Source organism: Rattus norvegicus, chromosome 10 (genome assembly GCF_036323735.1).
Source record: "Rattus norvegicus strain BN/NHsdMcwi chromosome 10, GRCr8, whole genome shotgun sequence".
Classification (NCBI taxonomy): Eukaryota; Metazoa; Chordata; class Mammalia; order Rodentia; family Muridae; genus Rattus; species Rattus norvegicus.
In genome coordinates, this window is record NC_086028.1 from 73,827,628 (window position 1) to 73,848,614 (window position 20,987).

Sequence of the window (20,987 nt, forward strand, 5' to 3'; positions counted from 1 at the left end):
AATGGTCTCTAAAAGCATATCGAAATAAAGCTGTCTGTTCTTCAGCCTTCTCTGGGCTTAAAGAAACGGATGCACAGCTAAGCACAACCCAGTTTCAGGCTGCTCAGACGATCACAAACTTGAGAAGACTGAGGTGGTGGAGTAGGGGTGGGGGTCCAGGAAGCAGCCAGGGAGGGGAACTAGGCTTGGTGTGCACCACTCCATTCAGCTCCTCCACCAGAATGCCCTGGTAGCTTAGGCCCTGCAGCTTCTGCAAAGAGAAGCCGTGAGACAGGCCAGAGAAGGCAGCTGTCTCACACTGGGCTTCGGTCTCCTCCATGCCCACTTTCTTCCTGTCTTCTACTGTACCTGGGGCAACCCTAGATTCATCAAGGACAAGTAGTTTCATCACAGTATAAACACCAAAGCAGTTTCTGAGGAAACCAGGACAATGGCCCACCTCCCAAATAAGGAAAGGAGCCTGGAAGGATCTGTCTCTGTTTTGTGATGGTTTGTTTGTTGTTTGTATGTTTGTTTGAGGCTTGGTCTCCTGGCACTGGGTGTGAACTTGGGACCTCACAAAAGCTCTACTCTACTGCTGAGCTACACCCCAGCCCTGGATCTCTGCCTTTGAGACTGGTGTCTGAGATGTTGGCTCATGTCTGTATAAAATGCTTCCTCTGCGTCTTTGTTTAGGTTTCAGAAACAGTCCTTCATTGTACTAAGCGGAAAGACGACAGCAACAGAATAGGAATGTCTTTATGTTTAAAACTATTCCTGGAGGCTCCTTCAAAAAGGGATAACTCGGGTAGTCTAAGACAGGGTAGTGGAGACAGGGGGACAGCTCTCAGGGTAGGGATAAAATAGAAACTGCCAGCAGGAAGCCAGGAGACACCATTTACCAGGAGGGTTCAAGACACTGTCACGCTATCTTGTTAGGGGTACAGGATCACGGATTCTGTCTTGTGTGACAATGGAACCTGTTCTCGTTCTCATTTACTCTCCCCCCCCCCAACTTGCCTCTTTGCTAAGGATGTACCCTGTGGCCTGCTAGGGTACAAAAGAGTTCTACCACTACCAGCAAACCAGGGAATGTTTTCAGAACTAAGGACTTTCTGGCAAGATCCATCACCTTCTTGTCAGGCTGAGGCAGGAGGTCCTTTGCAAGCTACCCTCTGGACCCATCTCCAGAACAAGAAAAGAGAGAAACAAAAACACAGCGGCCTACCAGCCAGGAAGTTACCTGTACCGTACATAAATCATCTGTCTTCCTCGGAGAAATGGGCTTAGCTATGTTTAGTCTCTCTGATCTTATTTATTTATGTATTTATTTATTTACTTATTTATTTCATGTATGTGAGTACACTGTCGCTATCTTCATACACATCAGAAGAGGGCATTGGATCCCCATTATAGATGGCTGTGAGCCACCATGTGGTTGCTGGGATTGAACTCAGGACCTCTGGAAGAGCAGCCAATGCTCTTAACCACTGAGCCATCTCTCCAGCCCTTTCTGACCCAGCACTGCACTTCTAAAAGGGGTATACTCTGTTTCCATTAGTCTGGTAGCTTTGCTGTTATATTGTACCCCCCGTGCCTCTGCTTTCTTCCCATAGCCAACATCCTCACCTGCTTCATCCTTCTATAGATCAACCAAGGAAACAGAACCATCCCAAGCCGAGAATGTATACATTGACTGTATCCATATGACAGTTAAACTAAACATGCAGGAAGACCAAGCAAAGGTATTTTGTAAGCCCCAACCAATGATTCCCATTGGCGCTAGTTGGGAGTCTCTAGACTAAGAAACCAGAAAATGACAAAGAAATAACACAGAGTGTGACCAGACATCCTGCCTGGTCACAAGGAGGATAACTAAACAGAACTCGTGTTGGAGTTAAGGCTGGAGCTAAGAGGGTTTGACAAGCTTGGGGGAGCGATGGATACAGGGCATTTCAGCCATGCTATCTGGGGTTGGGGGCATCAATGGGACTGAAGCAAATGGATGGATGGCACTATGAGACAAAAGACAGAGGGAAGAGTACCTAGACATGACCAGACTGTGAAGGCTAGAGGGCCAGGTGAACGAATTCGCTAGAAACTCTGACTAAGGTGACCAGCCAATGAGGAAAATGGTGTGCTGAGATAGTGGGGCCAGAGCTCTGGACTGGTGCATGACCACTAGGCAAGGGGCAACCTTGGCAGGGAGGAGAATGAGTCAGAAATAGAAACTGTGAAAGGCTTGGTAGAGATAGCTTTCTCAAAAACCCCAGGCGCCTCTAACTTTACTCATACTGGAAATTCCCTAAGAGCAAAAGTCATCTCAAAACTCTTGGTCCTAATCAAAGGTTCCCCCCAAATCTGTCTGCAAGCCTCATCACCACGGCCATAATGCTGGGAGCTCCAGATTCACCCGTCCCAGATGGAAAATAAGCCGGTGGTCCTGGCAAAGGTGGAAACAATCAGTCCACAGTCTGCCTATAAGCAGACTATCAGCAGGGAGAGGTACTCTACTCACAAGAATTAATTCTGAGACCTGTCACCCATGACCTCAGGTCATTGCTAGTGCCCAGGGAAAGAGCAACCGCAGAAGGACGTGTGTTTGAAGGCATGACACCCATCCAGAGCAGCAGAGAAAAATGCAGCATCCTGGCAATTAACAAGGAAGACAGGAACCCAGAGGCCTCTGCCACATTACAGACTTAATGGCCCATGATGCTGTGGGGGCCAACATTCCCCTCTTGCTGAATTCCAACTTGGCTATCTTGGCACCGTGCCTGCATGCCTTGCCTCTGAGGAGGAAATGCTCTAAACGATAAGGCTCCTGCATGAGACGTCCTTGCCCCGTGCTGGAAGTTTTTTGATCAATAAAAGGAAATTCTCTCTCAAGTATGCAGACTCACACAGATTCCTTTTTTCCTTTCCCCACCCTCACAGCCCTGCCTGGAAGTAAATTGTGGCCAGTGGATCTCTTAGCAGAGAATCATTCGGACTGAAGAGGAAGGTTTGGGGGTTCATATAAACACAACACTCACCCACTGAAGAAAGTAGGGACTGGGTTGGCTCACAGAAAGGCATCAGCCCACTTCTGCTGGATGACAATGACCCAGATCCTAAGGTAGACCATAGAAGGGTGAAGGCAGGTGAGATGGCAACAGAGACAGACCCCATGAGGTACAGAGTGTGAGGGAATAAGGCAGGCTCAAAGAAGCCAAAAAGGCTAGACAAGGAGAGGAAGAAGGAAGCTGGTCCAGATGTACTGTTTCCTTAAAACCAATCCGCAGTGATGTTAACTCCATGTCCCTCAGTTATGTGGCCCTATTGTAAACAGAGTTGTTGAAGGTTTTAATTAGTTATGTTAGAATGAGGTCAGCGTGGAGGAGGGAAGGACCTGGATCTAATGGGTCTGGGGTCCTCACCGGAAAGGTGGACTGAGGACACAGATAAGTGCACAGGGAGAAGCCAATGGAAGGAAACCAAACCGGCAAAGATGTGAGTGACATGTCTACAAACCCAAGAACGGCAGTGACTGACAGCCAGCAGAGCCTGCCAACAGCCAGGAAAGAGGCTTAGAACAGGGTCACCCCGGGTCCCCCAGTCTGCAGTGCTACCTCTCCTCACTGCCCCCCAGGGCTGGGACACAAAGGATTTCTGCAGTTGAAGTCACAAATCTGTGGAACTTTTTTTTTTTTTTTGGTTCTTGTTCTTTTTTTTTTTTCCGGAGCTGGGGACTGAACCCAGGGCCTTGCACTTCCTAGGCAAGCGCTCTACCACTGAGCTAAATCCCCAACCCCCTGTAGAACCGTTCTACAGCACCTGTAACAAACCTGGGGTGGGGGTGGGGGACTCAAAGGAGACCAGCACGGAGCTGCCATCTCCCTGGCTGCATGGAGGCATAGGCTGGGCCTGTGCTCCTAATGAACTAATGAAGGCAGGCAGGGCAGAAACAATGGCCTTGCACAGCACTTTCCCACCACCTGCCTTCACCCCCCTCCAAGCCCCTCTGCTGAAGCTACCCCCAGGAGGATTAATTTTTAATAAATCAGCACTCTGTTTTTCTGTAGTTATAAAAATTTAAGACAACAAGTCATTGAACCTGTAAAGTTAGGGCTGACTAATTACTACCCAACATCTGCCTGGGAGTGTCCGGGCACCCCCAGGGAACAGACAGAAGGCTGTCCATGTGCACAGGCAAAAGAAGACTGGGTGACATCTGCCCAGGCACTCTAAGCAGGGTCAAGGGCAGGGAGCGGTTATCCATCCTCAGGGTATATGCTCACACATCCAAGCAGGGGGAGGGTGCCACCAGTCCCATTTCAGAGGAATGGAACACTGAGGCGAGGGGATAGCTCAGCCTTTGCTTCAGGTCCGCAGGACAATCTACCCTGCTTTCCCAGGAAGCACTCAAGAAGCTGTCGCCTATGGAGGATCTTAGTGTTGAGACAGTGCTTCCTTACCCATTACCAGCCCAAGCACGCTCCTGACACAGACTGGGCACATAACCCAGAGCCCTCTCACTGCCTGAGAACATGCTACCTTCTCAGCCAATCTTGATTTTGGCAACAGACTCTGCATGCTACCTAGAGAGCCTATGGAAGTCAGAACTCCTCTGGCCCATTGAGATGTGTTTCCTGTCCACCACCACCCTCATCCCCAGCCCTAACTAAGCCTGGCTTTATCTCTGGGCGCTGTACTCTGCAGTTATCCAAATCCACCCTCAGAGTTGCCCTTAAGTCAGTCTGTGCTGCTGCTCCTCCCCTTGGGAACCTTCAGCAGAGTTCCTGCCAGGGACTCTGACTTGTCCCTCCAGCCCCTGCTCTGGTTTCAAGGCCCCTTTGGCCCTCATACTTGGCATGATTCCCTACTGCCTGCATATTTTCTCTTGCCCACCTTGGGTACCTTCGACTCCTGGTTCTTCACAACTCTCTGTGTCCTATGGTGTTGGGCTACAGGTGCATAAATTAACATATGATTGCAGTTACTTTAAAAAAAAAAACCAAACTGTCTTATCAAGCATTAGGGCTCCATTCTAACCCCAGAGGTTGCTTGGGTTAAGCTTCATGGAATCTGAAGCCAGAAGCCTGAGGTCCCTATATTATTCTGACAACAAAGACGCAAAAGCACCAGATGACTCACATCCCTTCCTGTCTCCAGGCCGCATGATGCCCTTTTGCTAAAATGTTCTGACCTTGGTCAACGGTTGTGCAGTGTGTCCTTCACCTTCTTATACCTCACTCCTTCCAGTCCCTTTTCAAAAATTATTGCAGAGAGCACCCTGACAGGGCCCCGAGTTTAGCACAAAGGCCATTTGTTAAATGTCACAAGGATACTTGTGAGAAAGTCCCCAAAGATGCCAGGTTAACTTCTGTACCAAAGAACCACCTCAAATTTGAGCTTTACTCAGGAAGTTTTCTTCCTACTCATTAGAAAGAAAGAAGAGAAAAGAAAAGAAAAGAAAGGAAAAGAAAAGAAAAGAAAAAAAAGAGAAAAGAAAAGAAAAGAGAAAAGAAAAGAGAAGAAAGTCACATACCCTGAATAGCATAGCCAGCTTCTGGGAAACTTCTTTCTAGCTCTTACAATGAGGCAGGCATTCTTCCGGGTGATGTAACCAAAACAACCAGCACTGAGACTGGACTTGAATACCCCAGTGACCCTTAAGTGGGCTTCCATAGTTACCCAAAGCAAACAGCACAAAGTACTTGCTAGGGGCCCAGCATCCATGCACCAGAACAGGCTAGAGAATTCTCAAATTATCCTCCTGTGGCCTGCAAGGGGGGCATCCTGCACACCAAACCTGGCTCAAAGCACAGCATCCGTAGCAATTAGCAGTCCAATTACTCTCTGGGGTTTACAGGGTTCTTTATTAGTGTTATGGGTGGACCCACTGGGCTTTTGGCAGATGCTTCAGGGGCAGGAACAAGGAGAAAACCACATCTGGAGAGGAGTCTCCATTCAATCTAGAGGTCCTCAAAGACCACAGATATTCTTAGACATGAGGAGTCCAAGATTTCCTTATTTAACTTCCAACCTTACTATCTGGACCAGAGGTTCTCAACCTGTGAGTCTCAAGCCCTTTGACAAACCTCCATCTCCAAAAATATTTACATTATGATTATTTTTTAAGATTTATTTTCTATGAGTACACTGTTGCTGTCTTCAGACACACCAGAAGAGGGCATCAGCTCTCATTACAGATGTTTGTGAGCTGCCATGTGGTTGCTGGGAACTGAACTCAGGACCTCTGGAAGAACAGTCAGTGCTCTTAACCTCTGAGCCATCCCTCCAGTCCCCTACAATACTATTACAATACTCTTCTTAACTGTAATTCAAAATTACAGTGTGAAGTAGAAACAAAAAATAATATTTTTTGGTTGGAGATCATTACAACATGGACTATATAAAGGGTTGCAACATTAGAAAGATTGAGAACCACTAGCCTAGATGGTATCAATCAGTTTCTAAGAGCCAACCAAAATGGCACAAAGACTCTATAACATTTATAACAATTATGCTTTTGACAAACCATCGCATAATCACACTGATGCTCTGTTAGCCACTGGCAAACTGCATGTTGTACAGTATACAGACCACATGTGTATGTGGATATGTGTGCACATACACATAGAAGCATATATACATTCAAGATGGCCTATCTTATGAAAATACATTTGAATACATGCAATATAATGTCTGATACATATTTATATAAAGCCAACACAGATGTATCTATCTGACTTCAATCTATCAAGTCAGAACTCATTTTACTCCCCAATGTTTACTGAGTAATCGATTTTTCAAGAGGGAAACACTGTTTTGAGGACCCAGGATCTCTAGGAGAAATTTTACTTGAGAAGTGGTGAAGACGTTAAGAACACTTGACTAGCTCCTATTGTATACAGCTAAGGAAGCTGATGTCTCAGAGTAGTAAAAGACTTTTTAGAAGCTTCTCACTGAACACTTCAAGAGACATTAGTCCCGTGAAACCCCCCTTAATAGATTTCAGCAGTGAGACAAGCTCAGGTATCATCCCAACAGACAGAGGCTCTGAGAAGTCCTCCACACAAGGGGAGGACCAGCACAGACTGATTTAAGGGCAACTCGGAGGATGGATTTGGAGAGGTGCAGAATACAATACCCAGAACTGAAACAAGGCTTAAGACTGGGGATGAGGGGAGCAGAGGATGCAACCATGTCTAAGTGGTCAGAGGAGTTGGGGCTTCCACACGCTCTCTAAGTAACAGCAGGCTCTCCTAATTCTGCCTAGAAAGACGGTAGGAGTGAACTTGGTAGGAGTGGCCAGTGTAGTATGCATGAAAACTCAGGGCCTTCAGAACAGGGCAGTGCCACCTTTCTCCTCTTCATCCAGACGGTGGAATGAATGCCAGTCAAGTCATAAGGCTAGGCAAAAAAAAAGATGATGCCCCAGTCCCAACTCTAAGAGCCTTGGCCGATTCAAGTATGTTCTCCTGCCAAGGATGCTTAAATGGTTGCAAATGACCTAGAAGGCAATCATCTGCCTAAAATAAACTCTGAGATGGTGCAGCCCGGGAGCTGCATCAACATTTTTCAGGGAAGATTTGCTGACCTAATACAGCAGGCCTGGGATTTAGCTCTGACTGCGCTCCTTAGCTCGGCCTGTAGTGAGTCCTCCATCAAGAACAGCTCTCCAAAACCAGAGGGCCGGGATGGCAACCATTCTCACAGAGGCAGGGAGGCTCTAAGGAGTCCGGAGGGTCTGAGTGCTAGGGACTCATCCGTGCATGTCTGTCTTCTCTGTCTACCAGGAGTTCCCTGCCAATGACAAAATTTGCACGTCTGTGTGTCCCCATGGACTGTAAACGTGGAGAGGCACATGGTAGTCAGCCACTACTGCTAGTGGGGGGGTGGGTGATCCAAACTATGGTTCTGCTGCCCAGAGATTCCTCCCTTTACATGCAGTGTAAGGTGCACAATGGAAACCTTCTTGGGGATGTTTCGATCAATCACACCTCAGCTGTGGATGTGATGTGTTACTGTGTGAGAGTGAGTGCACTTGTGTGCGTTGTGGGGTTGGGGGACACATGAGTGCAAGAGCATGTGCATACATACATAAGGGTGGGCTAAACCCCAAGATTCTCTGTGGTTATCTGGAAGATCACCTCGGCAAGAGACAGGCTCAGCTAAGCTCATGATGCAATCCTGCTTCTCAAGCACACACAGGAGACCAACAGTTCACGACTGTAGCTGTGGGCTCCCCCACCCTGTGGCCTCCGCTGCCCTCCTCCCCCGCTGTCTCAGTCCCACCTCACCTCGACTCTCAAGAAAATGTCTGTTTGCTTTGGACTTGCTATACACAGAAACTTAAACACTCAGGGGGCATACAGAGGGGGAACTGGGCTTGTTTTAAAATGCTCTCTGTGACAGCTGTCATCTTTAATGTATAAGGGTCTCCCCCAGAACCAGGCAAGCAATGGACAAGGGTTGAGAGGCCCCTCCTACACACTTTCTAGGGCTTAGAAGCACCAGTGGAAGTACAGGAAGTTGATTTTTACAAAAGCAAAAGAGGAAAAGATGCTAATGCAGGAACGATGGCTTCGAGCCCTCGTTTCAAGTCTTGGGATGTATGCCAAGGGTTTCCAACAACAAACAAGCCGCCCTACAGGAGAGCTAGGGGCAGAGGATCCTCTGCATTATTCAGGGGGTGACCACAGGACTACTTTCTGTGTAAATTGGCATAGAGAATAAGTGTTTCCCATGCCAGCTGCAGTGGGCAGCTGGCTGTGGTCTAAAAGCAAAGGGCATCTTAGCATGGGTGCCATAGAAAGGGCAGGGAGAGAACCAGGTCAGAGAGCATCTCTTGGGAACAGGGTAAAAAAGTAGGGTAGTTGAGGAAACCCAGGCATAGGCAGTTAGTGAGCAGCCTCAAGGTCACAATCCTAGTGGGGTCCCAGAGATGGGTTGTAATCCCACAGGGGGCCACAGTAGCACTTATTTCCGGGGATGGAAGGCTGGATTAGCGTAGCAGCTTTCTGGCTTCTGGTCTAGTTAGCAGCTCAGGGCCCCCTGAGCTATATACTTGCTACTTCATGACCAAGTTCCAGAAGCCCACACAGACCCAAGCCACACAGGTCAGAAGACATCAGGGCACTGGCTTCTGGCCAGCGAGTTGAGATGGGCTAGAAATGTTCATAGCAGGCCCGAAGCCTCTGCATACTGGCACCATCATGGAGACACAGGAAGAAGGTGTCTGATGACCCACAGTCTGGGGCTGTTGGTGGGACTACCAAAGATACTATCCCATCACTGAACCCCAGGCTCCCCTGATTCCGTTAACACACATAAGAAAAATGCTCACAGTTCAATCAGAACTCCTACGGGAGTCCTCTTTCCACTCAGCCCATAGGTGGGGAGCTTTAATTTCACTAGGGCTACATTATCAATGAGATAACATTCTGGATGTCTGCCTAGCCACCGGCTAGCTAACTGAACACTGAGCCATGAAGTCCTTCCTGCTTAATATCAGAATTTATCCAGCTTGTGGCCATCCCTGATGAGGCAGAGGAAAGCAAGAACCCTGGGGTCCGACAAGGTTGGGATCCTGACTCTACCAACCCTTAGTCAGGTGACTCTTTGGACCTCCATTTACTCATTGTAAAAGGAGACTAATAGAAACTGTTGCTGATACACGTGTGGTGAGGGTGACATGCGGAAGGGTGTCAGCACAGGTGGCATCCTCTTCACAGGCAGGTGCTCTTGCCTGCTCTGGCTGCTCTTGTTTTGCCCCATGATACTGCTGACTGCTCCCCACACAGTAAATTATAGGAATGCAGTTCAATCTGAAATTCTTATATTATAATCATCACCTGGATATCGAGTTTTAAGGCTTGTCCCAAGATACCTTAAAAAGCCAAGACAGTGGCCTTGCAGAGAAGTGACACACCGGACTGAGAAGTCCATTGACCAGACAGGGCTCCTCAGCCAAGGCTGCCCGGGTAGCTTTGTCTCGTAGAGCAGGTGGAAGCCCACTGCTCTCCTGCCTGTGTCTTAGCTCCCCACACGGGATGCATTTGGACACAGGCCTCAAGGTCACTCAAGGTAAAGGACACAGGAATTTGGTCCCCAGTGCTTCAGTCCTTGTGGACTGCCTTGGCCACCCCTCATCCCCACAGACTCACTCTTATCAACAAGAGAGGGCTCCCTGGGCCCTACAGAAAATACGACAACTGCAGATGCATCACCACCCCCATTTCCATTTGTGTCAGGGAAAGGACAGAGTAAGGTGGGAGACGGTTTTGTGGAAGTCTGCAGAACTAAACCGATGCTCCATTATATCCTCCACAAATACAGAAAAGAACTTGGATAGGTACACAACAAAGTTCTGTATGAAGATTCACAGAGTCAGGGTGGAAGGAAGAGCAGACACCTTTCCCATTAAAATTTAACTTTTATAAAAAAAATTTATTTATTTCCTGTATTTTAGAGTTTTGTCTGACTGTATGTATACAAACTGTGTGGGTGCCTGGTACCCACAAAGGTCAGAAGAGGGCATGAGATCCCCTGGAACTGGAGTTATAGATGGCTGTGAGCTGCCCTGCGGGTGCTGAGAACCTAACCCAGGTCCTCTGAGAGAGCAGCAAATGTTCTCAACCACCGAGGCATCACTCCAGCCCTTAGGTTCTAATCTTTCAAGGAATGCTTCCTGTAAAGTATGCACTTCAATGTCTCTCTCTCTCTCTCTCTCTCTCTCTCTCTCTCTCTCTCTCTCTCTCTCTCTCTCTCTCTCTCATTTAAACTGAGAAATGCCATTTCCAGTTGCCACTTAGCCACACAAGGTAATAAATCTTTTTCCTCCCTCTCCAGTTTCATTTTGAAGAAAGAAAAGAAAACCCTGCTCCCACCAGTGTTGGATGTGCTGAAGGTCAAATTCCAGTGCCTATAAACTTTGATGATGCCTCTATAATTTACTATTTTACAGGCTCTCTAGCTTTTAACAGCAGAGGCGAGTGATTTCTCTCTGCTCATTTGTAGCATGTGAAGAGGAAAAAGTCTGTCGTGTCTGACGTTTCTGAGCTAACACACTTCATTTTCCTTTCTAGTCAGTACATGAACTAAAAATTACTTCTCGCGAATAGATGCATATGTCTATAATGGACACATAACATATGTGTCTATGATCGAGCTCAGAGAAAAACAGAATCAAGTGAAAATAAGCCACTTAAAGTACTGTCAACGGCACCCAACCCTCAAGAGAGGCAGGCTGTATCTGTGTTTAATAAACTTTTGATTACCAGCTTAATTCCTAACTATAGTCTATGGCTTAAATCCAAAGGAAAGTATAGCTCTCACCTCCCTAAGAAACCTCTCTTTAGAGCAACAGAAGAACATTACAGAAAACCATAACAACGCATAGACCAACAGCTGTGGGGAGCCAAGACCCAAGGACAATACAAGGCCTGCCCCTAAGGCTCAGGGAACATCAAAAAGAGGGACGGACGATGGTAAGAGACAGATGACCAGGAAGTGTGCTGTGAGATCCTGTCTCCTAGAAATGGCTGCCCAAAGAAGACCTGGGTGAGCGAAGACCATACTAATAGACTTGTTGGCCTCGGGGTGGGTTGGTGTGTCTCATAGGGGCCCCACCCCTAAACAAAGATTTTAGACAACTAACAATGGCTGAGAACGGAGGACTTAGCCTCTTCAAGGGATGGGCCCACTAACTAGTTATCTGTACCAAGTGGTCAGCCCTGAAATCATCACACACACACACACACACACACACACACACACACACACACACACACACACACACACACACACACACACACACAGCAAGAGAGAGCGCAAAAACAGACCAAGCAGGTTATATTTATGCATTTGTAAGTGAAATAATAATAATGATAATAATAGAAAAAGGTCGTCAATTGGAGGAGTGAGGGGGACATAGGAGGGTGGGGACATGAGAAGGAAAAAAGGGAGGACAAAAATTAGTTAAGTGATGGGATTATATTTTAACTTAAAAGGTTAATTGAAAAAAGAAACTTACAGTCACGGTGTCAAAGATTTCTCACGTCACAAAACAATACAAAAGAACAACTAGCAACTCTGGTCTATGTGTAGAAAAATGTGGGGCCAATAAGTCACACCAGCTGAGATGGTTTATTCTGCATTGTCGACTTTGCTGGGTTCAGAATCACCTCGCAGATGCTGGTCTGAGGTATTCCCACAGAGGATTAACTGAGAGGCAAGAACCAGCCCAGGATGTGGGTAGCACCTGGGGATCCAGATGGAGGGTGGGGATCAGGGGGAGGCCTTCTCAATGATGGGCACTCTCCTCTCTCTGCTTCCGGCCCCACCATGACATAAGGGGTTCTCTCTACTCTGCCATGCTGTCTCTGTCATGGTATGCTGAGCCCTCACATTGAGGGCTCTGTCCTTCCTTAGGTTGTCTCTGGCTGGTATTGTCCTCCATACACTAGCTCAGACTCAGGGCAGAGTGGAGGGGGGCTGGGGCTGGGTCAAGCATCATGCCAACACGCCTACAAAGTAACTGTGGGGATGCTCGGATGGGAAGGAGTGGGGATGTCCAGGTACCACTGTATCATCAAAGGCACTGACTGGCCTTGGAGTTAGGATCTGGGTTTCCATCTTAGTTTGGCCCTCGGTCAACAGCATAACGACAATGCTCTTAATGCCAAAAGACAATAATAAAGCATGGCTGAGCAGTTGGTCCATGGGTGTCTGATACTGTGCCTGGTCCAATGTGCTCTCCAATACCAGCCCTCCAGTTACACTGCACAGCTACCTTCGCTGATGGGCAAGTGGGGCTCAGGAACATTTAACACAGTGCCTGACCCAGGGTCTAGGCTACTTAGTAGCAAATGACATCCCTTGCTTCTGGAACCTTCTACAGCCCTAATGCAAATTAGGCCAGAGCCAGGTGTGGCCCTGTAAGTGTCAGAAGGCTGGAGGAGAACCCAGAGAGGAGGGTGCCAATGTCTCTTCCCAGGTTCACTGTCTCCCTGGCTGAGAGGGAGCCAGCCCAGAATGTTGGCCATTAGCATCCAGAGCACTGGGACCCCTGCTTTTTGTACCCTGTCACTCTAATGGCAAGAGAAGAGAAGAGCGCCACACACCTCCAGCAGGCTCCCTGCCAAGATGCGCTACACACCAGCTTCCCGTTCACTTTACCTCAGGGATGACTTTTAAAGCCTTTTAATTGTCCTTAATAAATTACCTACATGTCCACAATAGTTACAATAGCTACATTAATTTTTCTCAGTGCATCTAAGCTGTTTATCACAAGAGTGTTAATGGAAAAGAACACCATGCCAGGCGGCCTCTTTCTCACCCTCTCTGGGCTTGAGTAAATGAACTTATGGGATTGCTTTCCCACACCACAGTTAGGGACATCTTTATTTCATTCATCCCAGATAATCATCTTTCGGCAAGGCCGGAGGAGTGTGCGCACTGGAGAGCCCTGGGAAGAACCGCCAAGGAAGCAGACTCACACAAGCTTGCTTCTGGTAAGCAACTTGTAACTTTATCCACCAGTCAACCTTGCCTGAACTCTTAAACTGAGAGATCTGGGTATTCACAGCTAGGCCCGAAGGGACAAGAGAAACCCATTGGTACTATTTCAAAAAGCTTCTTGACACAACCCACCAGACAAACTGTTCAGGCTGGAGTGTAGAGACAGCTTTCATTCCTAGAACAATGGCTGCGTGGAACAGAGCTCCTAGCTCAGGTAACCCACAGGGGACCAGCCACCTGGCCTTCCAGACACGGAGGTATTGGAAGTGCAGCTATAAAACCGGAGACTCCCAACTTTGTTCCACATACTTATGCTCTGACTGGCTTGACTGGACAGCTGGGCCTTCCTCGTGTGACAGGAGGCGCCAGGACAGTCACACAAATAAGCAAAGCCATCGACAACTGGTCCACCATATCTGGAGTCTCCCTTTCGGAACAGCCTGGTCTAGACTCACTGACTGGAATAGACAGAGGCCCTTTGGAAGTGTCAGTAAGGGGGCAGTTGGTTTCGTTTAAACTGTTGTGAGCAACCCAGCAGCAGCTCATGTGACTGTATCCACACAACAAAATTACAAGCCTTAAGACCTGCCCAACCCTTCTTCCCTAACCCTGACTTCTTGTCCCACCGGACCATATAGTGTTCCTCCTACACACTGAACCTTCGATCTGCGCGGGTGTCAGAAAGTCCCTCCCATTTTCACCAGCTCTTTCAAACCCCCATGCCTCCTTCAGAACCATGCTTTGTGTCCTCAGGGGATTCAGTAAGTCATAATACTCCTCTAGCATGTGGATGCACCAGCTCGATGAGTCCAGGATGTTTGGGCAAAATACGTGGTCAACTTTTTTCTTAAACTGGTGCCTACAGGGTTTCCATGAAGACTCCAGACTCTGTGGGGACCTAAAAAGCTCACCTCCAGGAGCAAGCCCTTTCAGTGGGCCCTTCATTTCTAGCTCCCAAATGCCCTGAGACTAAAGTCTTCGCCCTCCCCTGGTAAGCCTCTTGCTCCCTGAAGTCCTCTGGTCCATTGTCCCCTTTCCTCTTTTCTGACCTCACGTAGCTTATTCATACCTTGGGCACTAACAAAACCATGTGATCTGCCTGAAAAAATCCCTTAGCTGCCTCAGAGACAGCTCTGCCCAGGACGCCTGAGTCACTATCCTCACGCCCCCTCCCCAACCTGGCACCGTTCTGGATGCTGCTCAGAATCTGCAGTGCTGCCTCTGTGTATTTGGTTTCTCAGACATAAACTTTGCCAGGGTGGTCTAGGCCCCAACCTCACCCAGGAGGGACGACTAAATAATCTGAGTCAGGAGAGAAAGGAAGAACTCCTTTTGTTGAAGAAGGAAGTTTGGTCGCTCTAGCGCCACGGGCAGCAAAGCTTATGTGTCAGGTTAGCTACAGGGACAGCACAAGGGGACTAATGGACAGCGTCGTCTCAGGGTGAAGCATTGTGGACTTCAGGGACATACCTCCGGGGAATACTGGTAAACAGCACGAATTAACAAAAACTAGTTGCATGTTAATATACACTGCCTCCTCCTCAGACGGCTTATGAACACTGTAATTTTCTTCACTAAAACACTGTCTCACAGAACCAACTCCCCTAATTACAGGCGTTTGTATGCATTATAATCTTCATACAATTAAACCTACTAAAAAGAATAAATGGTTAAATGCCCCCTTTGCCCTGTCAGTAGCCCATCCCTCCCCTAACTACCAAAACACACGCAAACAAAAACAAAACCCGACAACACAACAGAAACAGACCCAAAGGTGCTGAGAAAGCACAGCTGAGTTGTCAACAGACCAAAATCCTCGGGAAAATTGGAATTCGGGCTGACAGAGCTTTGTCGCTACAAGGGGCAGAGTCAACTTTCAACTTCAAACCCCCTGGCATCGGGCGGCTCAGCACCTGACTTCAATGTCACATGAAAGACTCCTAGGTACTGAACAAAATGTCTCATTTCAGGAGCAAACATCTCCCTCACACAGTTCATCCCCAGACACACACGTGGTCTGGTGACCCAAAACAGGCTTTGGGGATCTTCTTCAAAAACTTACACAACGGCATTTGTGACCAGGAGGTGTTTACCAGGAAGTCTGCGTTGGCTTCTCTGGAGCCAGGCAGGTTTAACTGATAAACCTCTCTGGGACACTGCATCCTGGAGAAAACAGCCATCATAGGATCTCCACAACAGGCCCAGACACTGGCTACTGGACCAAGAACCCCACCCTCCTTTTGTTTTGAAGATTCAGCACTAGGGTGAAGGGAAGGGCTTCCTGCCCCATGGATGTAGTGAACCGGGGCCAGATACGTCACTCTGGGGTCTCACCAGGTCCTTTCAACAATCCCTGAGTGGTAGGAATGACACTTACCCATTTGCCTCTGAGGCAAGTGGCGTTCACAGAGGGGGCACATTTAACCAAGGACTCATAGCTACAGAGTAATCCTGTCTAGCCTGCAGCCCCAGGAAGCTTGAAGCTGTGGCAGGCCTGGTTTACAGGGTGGGTGGGGGCGGCTGTCCGGTGGTTGTAGAATAGGCTTGTTCAGATGGGCCTACTCTGCCATTGTCTTTAAGTATCCTTCCCAAGTACTAAACACTCCCTGCTGCAGAGATGTCTTGTGAGCTCCCAAAGTTGAAGCATCCTATGCCTTCCTTCATGTAGCCTCTGACCAGGACTCAGCAGCAGGCGGCGGTGGCAGCAGCATCCCTAACCCTCTCGAGTGGTTGGAACTCAGGGTGGCAGATGAGAAGCAGCAGTTCCGGCTGCAGCCACGTGGGCCACTGAAGCCACCAGGAAGTCTCATTAGTCAGCACCAACATCTGCTGCCCCAGAACACACAGCCCCTGTGGAGCTCTGCAAGCCTCTGCTAAACCAGGGAGTGGGTGGAGGAAAAAAAGAGCCAGAAGAAGCAGGACTCTGAAACTCCCAAGGGGCTTGCCAAGTACCCTCTCCATAGCTAAAGCTGAGGCCAGAAAAAAGTCACATGAAGCCACAAGCCCTGGCTATGAACCTTCTAACTTCCTAACAAGAGCCAAAGTACCCGAGCCTCCATGTTTCCCCCCAAGGCTGGCCAAGAGTTAGCCAGGTGACTCCTAACCCCTTTGAGGCTGGCTGGCCTGAATGAGTGTATGTCACGGCTAAGTATGCCTTTCCTCAGCCCTTGGGTTTGGATTAAGGCAGTTTTTTTTAATAAGCATTCTCAGGTCCTCTCCTGTCTCACAGCATCAAATTTCCAGTCCTGTCTGCCAGAGATATCCTAAGGCCCCAAGAATGCCAGCAGGAGACACTATTCTATACACCTGTCAGGGAAGAAAGGAAGGACTGCATGGCCAGAGGCCAGTGCCTTCCTCGGCTCCACTCCGCCCTAGGGGGCCTTTCCAGGGTCTTTTCAACATCCTCACTCAGACTTCACCCACCTCACCTTGGACAATAGAACCCAGGGTTGTAGCAGTTTCCCAGGAGAGAAAACACACTGAACAAAACATCCATTCCTTCTTCTTAGGGAGGATGACTGACTAGTCAGTATGGAAGCCAATGAACACCGCTGCTTAAGGACAGCAAACTTGCTACAAAATCTCCCTCAAGCATTTACATTTCACAGCAATTCCTCCTTAAGGGAGTGAAGAAGCCACTAAGCTTGAAAACCAAGAAGGTCAACATCCTTCAAGGATTTATCAAAATCGGCTATAATGATGTATAAGACCATAATGTGATGTGGAACCCATCTTCCATGTCCAAAGGCACAGACAAGGGGATGTGCTGGAGGAAGAGGAAGCAGTTACTGGGTCTCCTCCTGAAGTGACCAGAGTGAAACTGCAACAAAAGAAATCCCTGGGTGTACTGTATTTGCCAAGAAGGTGTTGATAAATGTCAGGAATATTACCGCTGTGTGTATACCCACTGTGTGTCAGGCCACTGTCTGTACACCACTGTGTGTCAGGCCACGGGCTGGGTACTCCTTATATCTCAATTAACCACCACAATAGCAGGGAGGTAGGAAGGAAGGAAGGCTGAGAGAAGGGGAAAGAAGCACACTTATCACAGAAGGGCCTGTTCTCTCCAGGGTCTCCTTCTCCTCAAGTAGACTCCAAGAGTTCAGAGGTCCAAAAAACTATAAAGCCCAAAAGCTGAAGTCCAAATGCTGTTCTTAGTAATGGCAGAAGCCTTGCTCTGTACCGATACTTTATTACTTATTTCTCTAAAAATTCCTGGCCTCAGGGGGTGGAGGGATCACTCAGCTGTTAAGAGCACCAGCAGCTCTTCCAGGGGACTTGGGTTCAATTCCCAGTATCTACATGGCAGCTCACAACTATCTCTAACTCCAATTCCAGGGGATCTGACACCCTCACACCAATGCATATAAAATCGTTATATAAATTAAAACAAAACAAACAAACAGACAAAAACCCTGGCCTCGTCTCTGCATTCCAAACCAGCCAGCTAAGACTGTAAGACAGACGGGCGGCAAGGCAGCATATAGAACACACTGCAAATCTGACTCCTCGAGAGGCAAACTGGGCAAATCTGACTCAGGCCACTGCTACTTGGGATTCTTAGGGCCAAAAATTAGCATCAAATTGGCCTTGGAGGGAGTATAGTCCCTGCAACTCCCTGCTCAGCCATCTTGTCCTTGTGAGTCACCAGCCTGGGCAAGGGAGTGGGTGGTTCTGAAAACCCATCCCTGTCAATGGAAACAAAACATAAAGGCTCTGTCCTCACATCCGTGGGGTACCAGCGTCACTGCCTCTTAGGAAAGGCTGCTCTGCTCCTCGGCCTGAAAACATTCTCTCCAGTGTGGCCAGGTGCCTGCTGTGACAGGGCAGCAGCAGGGGGCAGTGTTGACAGGAAAGAGATCCCAGCGCCCAGTCTCTTGTCCTCAGGAAAAGGACCTGAGGCCAGTTCTGAGTCTTTTGCCCTCTAGCTTCTGTTTCCTCCATCTGGTCCCTGAAATATCTCTTCAGGTCGGTATTCCAGGTATCACCAGGCAGCCCAGGGGAACAAGAGACCCAGGGCAAAACCAGCAGCCCACCCTCCTCATTCAAGATTACATGTGGCTGGGACACAGCTGCAGGGCACGGCAGTGAGCGTACACCACCAGCTGTGCCTCAGTTTCCAGTATTCGAGCTTACACTGGTTGCCGCTCACTTCAGAACTGGAGAAGTCTGACAAACTATAAACAAGCACACTCACTTCAGCAGTGGTGTGGGTCCCCTACCTTCTCTTAACCTCGTTTAGCTACAGGCCTAGCTCTGACTGAGCCAGATGCACATCCAACCCAGGGTAGGCCTCGAATAAAGAATACCTGGCTGATGCTGAGTTGACAGACACAAGGGTCAGAGAAGTCGCTAATCATGAGATAACAAACACCGTCTGTTGAAAGAAGAGATGCAGCCCAGTCTAGCAGCACTTGGTACCTGCAATCCCAGCATCTGGGAGGGCGAGACAGGAGGATCCATTTTAAGGCCATTCTCAGATACATAGTACATTTCAGGCCAGGCTAGAGGTTACATGAGACCCCATTTATTAAATAAGGGTGAGGTCTACGGCTTCCTATCCCAAGCTTGGCCTAGAGGGGTGAGCCTTTGTTCCTTTAGCCCTTTGTTTGAACATAGATGACTGTCATCACCCCCTCTGGCTCGTCTCTGAAAGGCCTGCCTCCCCATCGGTGTCTCAAAATGACTGATGCCTTCCTTCTGTGTCAAAAATGGTCGACAGTGATCCAAGGTCAAAACAACACCCTGATTTTGAGGAGATCAGCATTAAGGATCACTTGCCCAGTCTACAAAGCCTCAGCAAGGAAGCCTTGCTGATTTGGAACCACACGCCCACAACTCAAATATCCCAGGCAGAAGATTATAAAGTACTTCCAGATGGCTGGAGAGAGGCACAAGCTTCCTTCCTCCCTTGGTAACTTGTAAGAAGCACTTGCATGCTGGTGGACCCTGGGTCACACACTGGGTCCTACGTGTCTGACTCTTCTTCACCATTTCAACTCCTTTCTCTGGTTCTCACACACTGACCCTAGACTTGGGGCTATCACAGGAGAACTCAATGACTAATTAGGAAATGACCCTAAGTCCTCTGGTCTGGAAGTCCCTTCAAGACAAAGTTCCTGTCCTGTTGCTAATAGAAAATCTTCAACATCCATCTTGCCCTTGATAACAAATGTTACTTCCAGATAAGGCTGGGATTGGCCTGGCTCCAGCACTCCATCCCCCCACAAGAAAGAGAGAGAGAGAGAGAGAGAGAGAGAGAGAGAGAGAGAGAGAGAGAGAAAGGAAAGTCCAGATGAGCCAAAAGGTGCTTCTGGGATGCCGCCCCACACCCATACCCACCCCCTCCAACACACACACACACCAAGTCAGGCAATCCTACAGAAATGTCACAGTCTCAGGGAAGCCTAATCTTCGCCCAGATCTGCCAAGTCCCTCTCAGCCTTCCTTCCAACCTGAGAGACCCCACAAAGCACAGCCCCTAACGCTTGCTCGCTTGGCTCCCAAGCACCAGATTCCACACATCTCAGGAATCTGACACCTCAGGAAGACCGAGGACTCAAGGACAGATACAAAATGCAATTCATTCCCGCTTGATCAGTGAGCTTTGTGCTAAGGGTCCTGGTTTCGTCCTGACATGGGGTGAGGGTGGGCATGTTCCAGGGTATCCACACTGTTCTTCTGACGAAAGCCCTCAACCTCAACCTACTTCCACTTTTACTACCCAGGAAAGATCATATTTTTGAAAATTCCTTAGAGGGAATATTCCGTTTCCTTAACTGAACAGTGGCTTTCAAAATAGCCCTGACCTTCCTGCCCCTCCCCCTTCGTCACCGAGCAACAGAAATTAAATTGATTCCTGCTATCAGCACTCTGCATCTCAGCGATTATGCCCAGCCACCAGAAAGTCAGCTTTCTCTCCATCCCGCCAACCAAAAGCCTGTTGCTAAATCCACCCCACAGCTTGGGAAGGAGGGGGGATGGAGGAAGGGGGTACCCCAAGGGCACAGGTAACAATTTATGGCCCCCTTGTCATTGTGGTCTTATCTCTGTGGCCAGCTCCTTCTGAGAAATGGCACCCGTTACTGAATCCCCAGAGGGCTGCCTATGGAACCCCTACCATTTGGGACAGGTGGCCCAGTGGGGAACTGAAAATTTGCTGTCCTCACTACCTTCCTTTTCCTCGTCCCTTTCACTATGCAGAGGGATGTCTGGCTTGTTTCAGGGGACAAGGGACTGGTTCCAACCTAAGACTTGGGAAAGTGCACGGAAGGCAGAGACTACCAAGAGGACTGAGGAGCCTCCCCGAGAGAGGCCCCTGTGCTTTCTGTCCACAGCACCTAGGGCAATCTAAATTACAAGTGGATTCATATCTGTGTAGTGCTGGTCTGTCAGTTTCCCCTTCTAGATTAGGCCTGGTGAAGGCCAGACCTTCCCTTCCACAGGGGTGAACACTTATTGAGACAGGCCTAGTGAAACAGACTCAGAAATCAACTACT

The 20,987-nt window shown here is 48.5% G+C and overlaps 1 protein-coding gene across 13 annotated transcripts in view; it reads right to left on the reverse strand.

Moving 5' to 3' along the window:
* Msi2 (musashi RNA-binding protein 2) overlaps positions 1 to 20,987 on the reverse strand; it is a 366,538-nt gene that overhangs the window by 186,668 nt on the left and 158,883 nt on the right. The window contains exon 1 of one of the 13 annotated variants that reach the window (XM_039087674.2): positions 18,798 to 19,786. The exons of the other annotated variants lie outside the window; for them this stretch is intronic. Coding sequence (XP_038943602.1) covers positions 18,798 to 18,974 — 177 coding nt within the window. The 5' untranslated portion in view covers positions 18,975 to 19,786. Of the gene's footprint in view, positions 1 to 18,797; positions 19,787 to 20,987 lie in introns of those variants that run through there. 13 annotated transcript variants of the gene reach the window in all.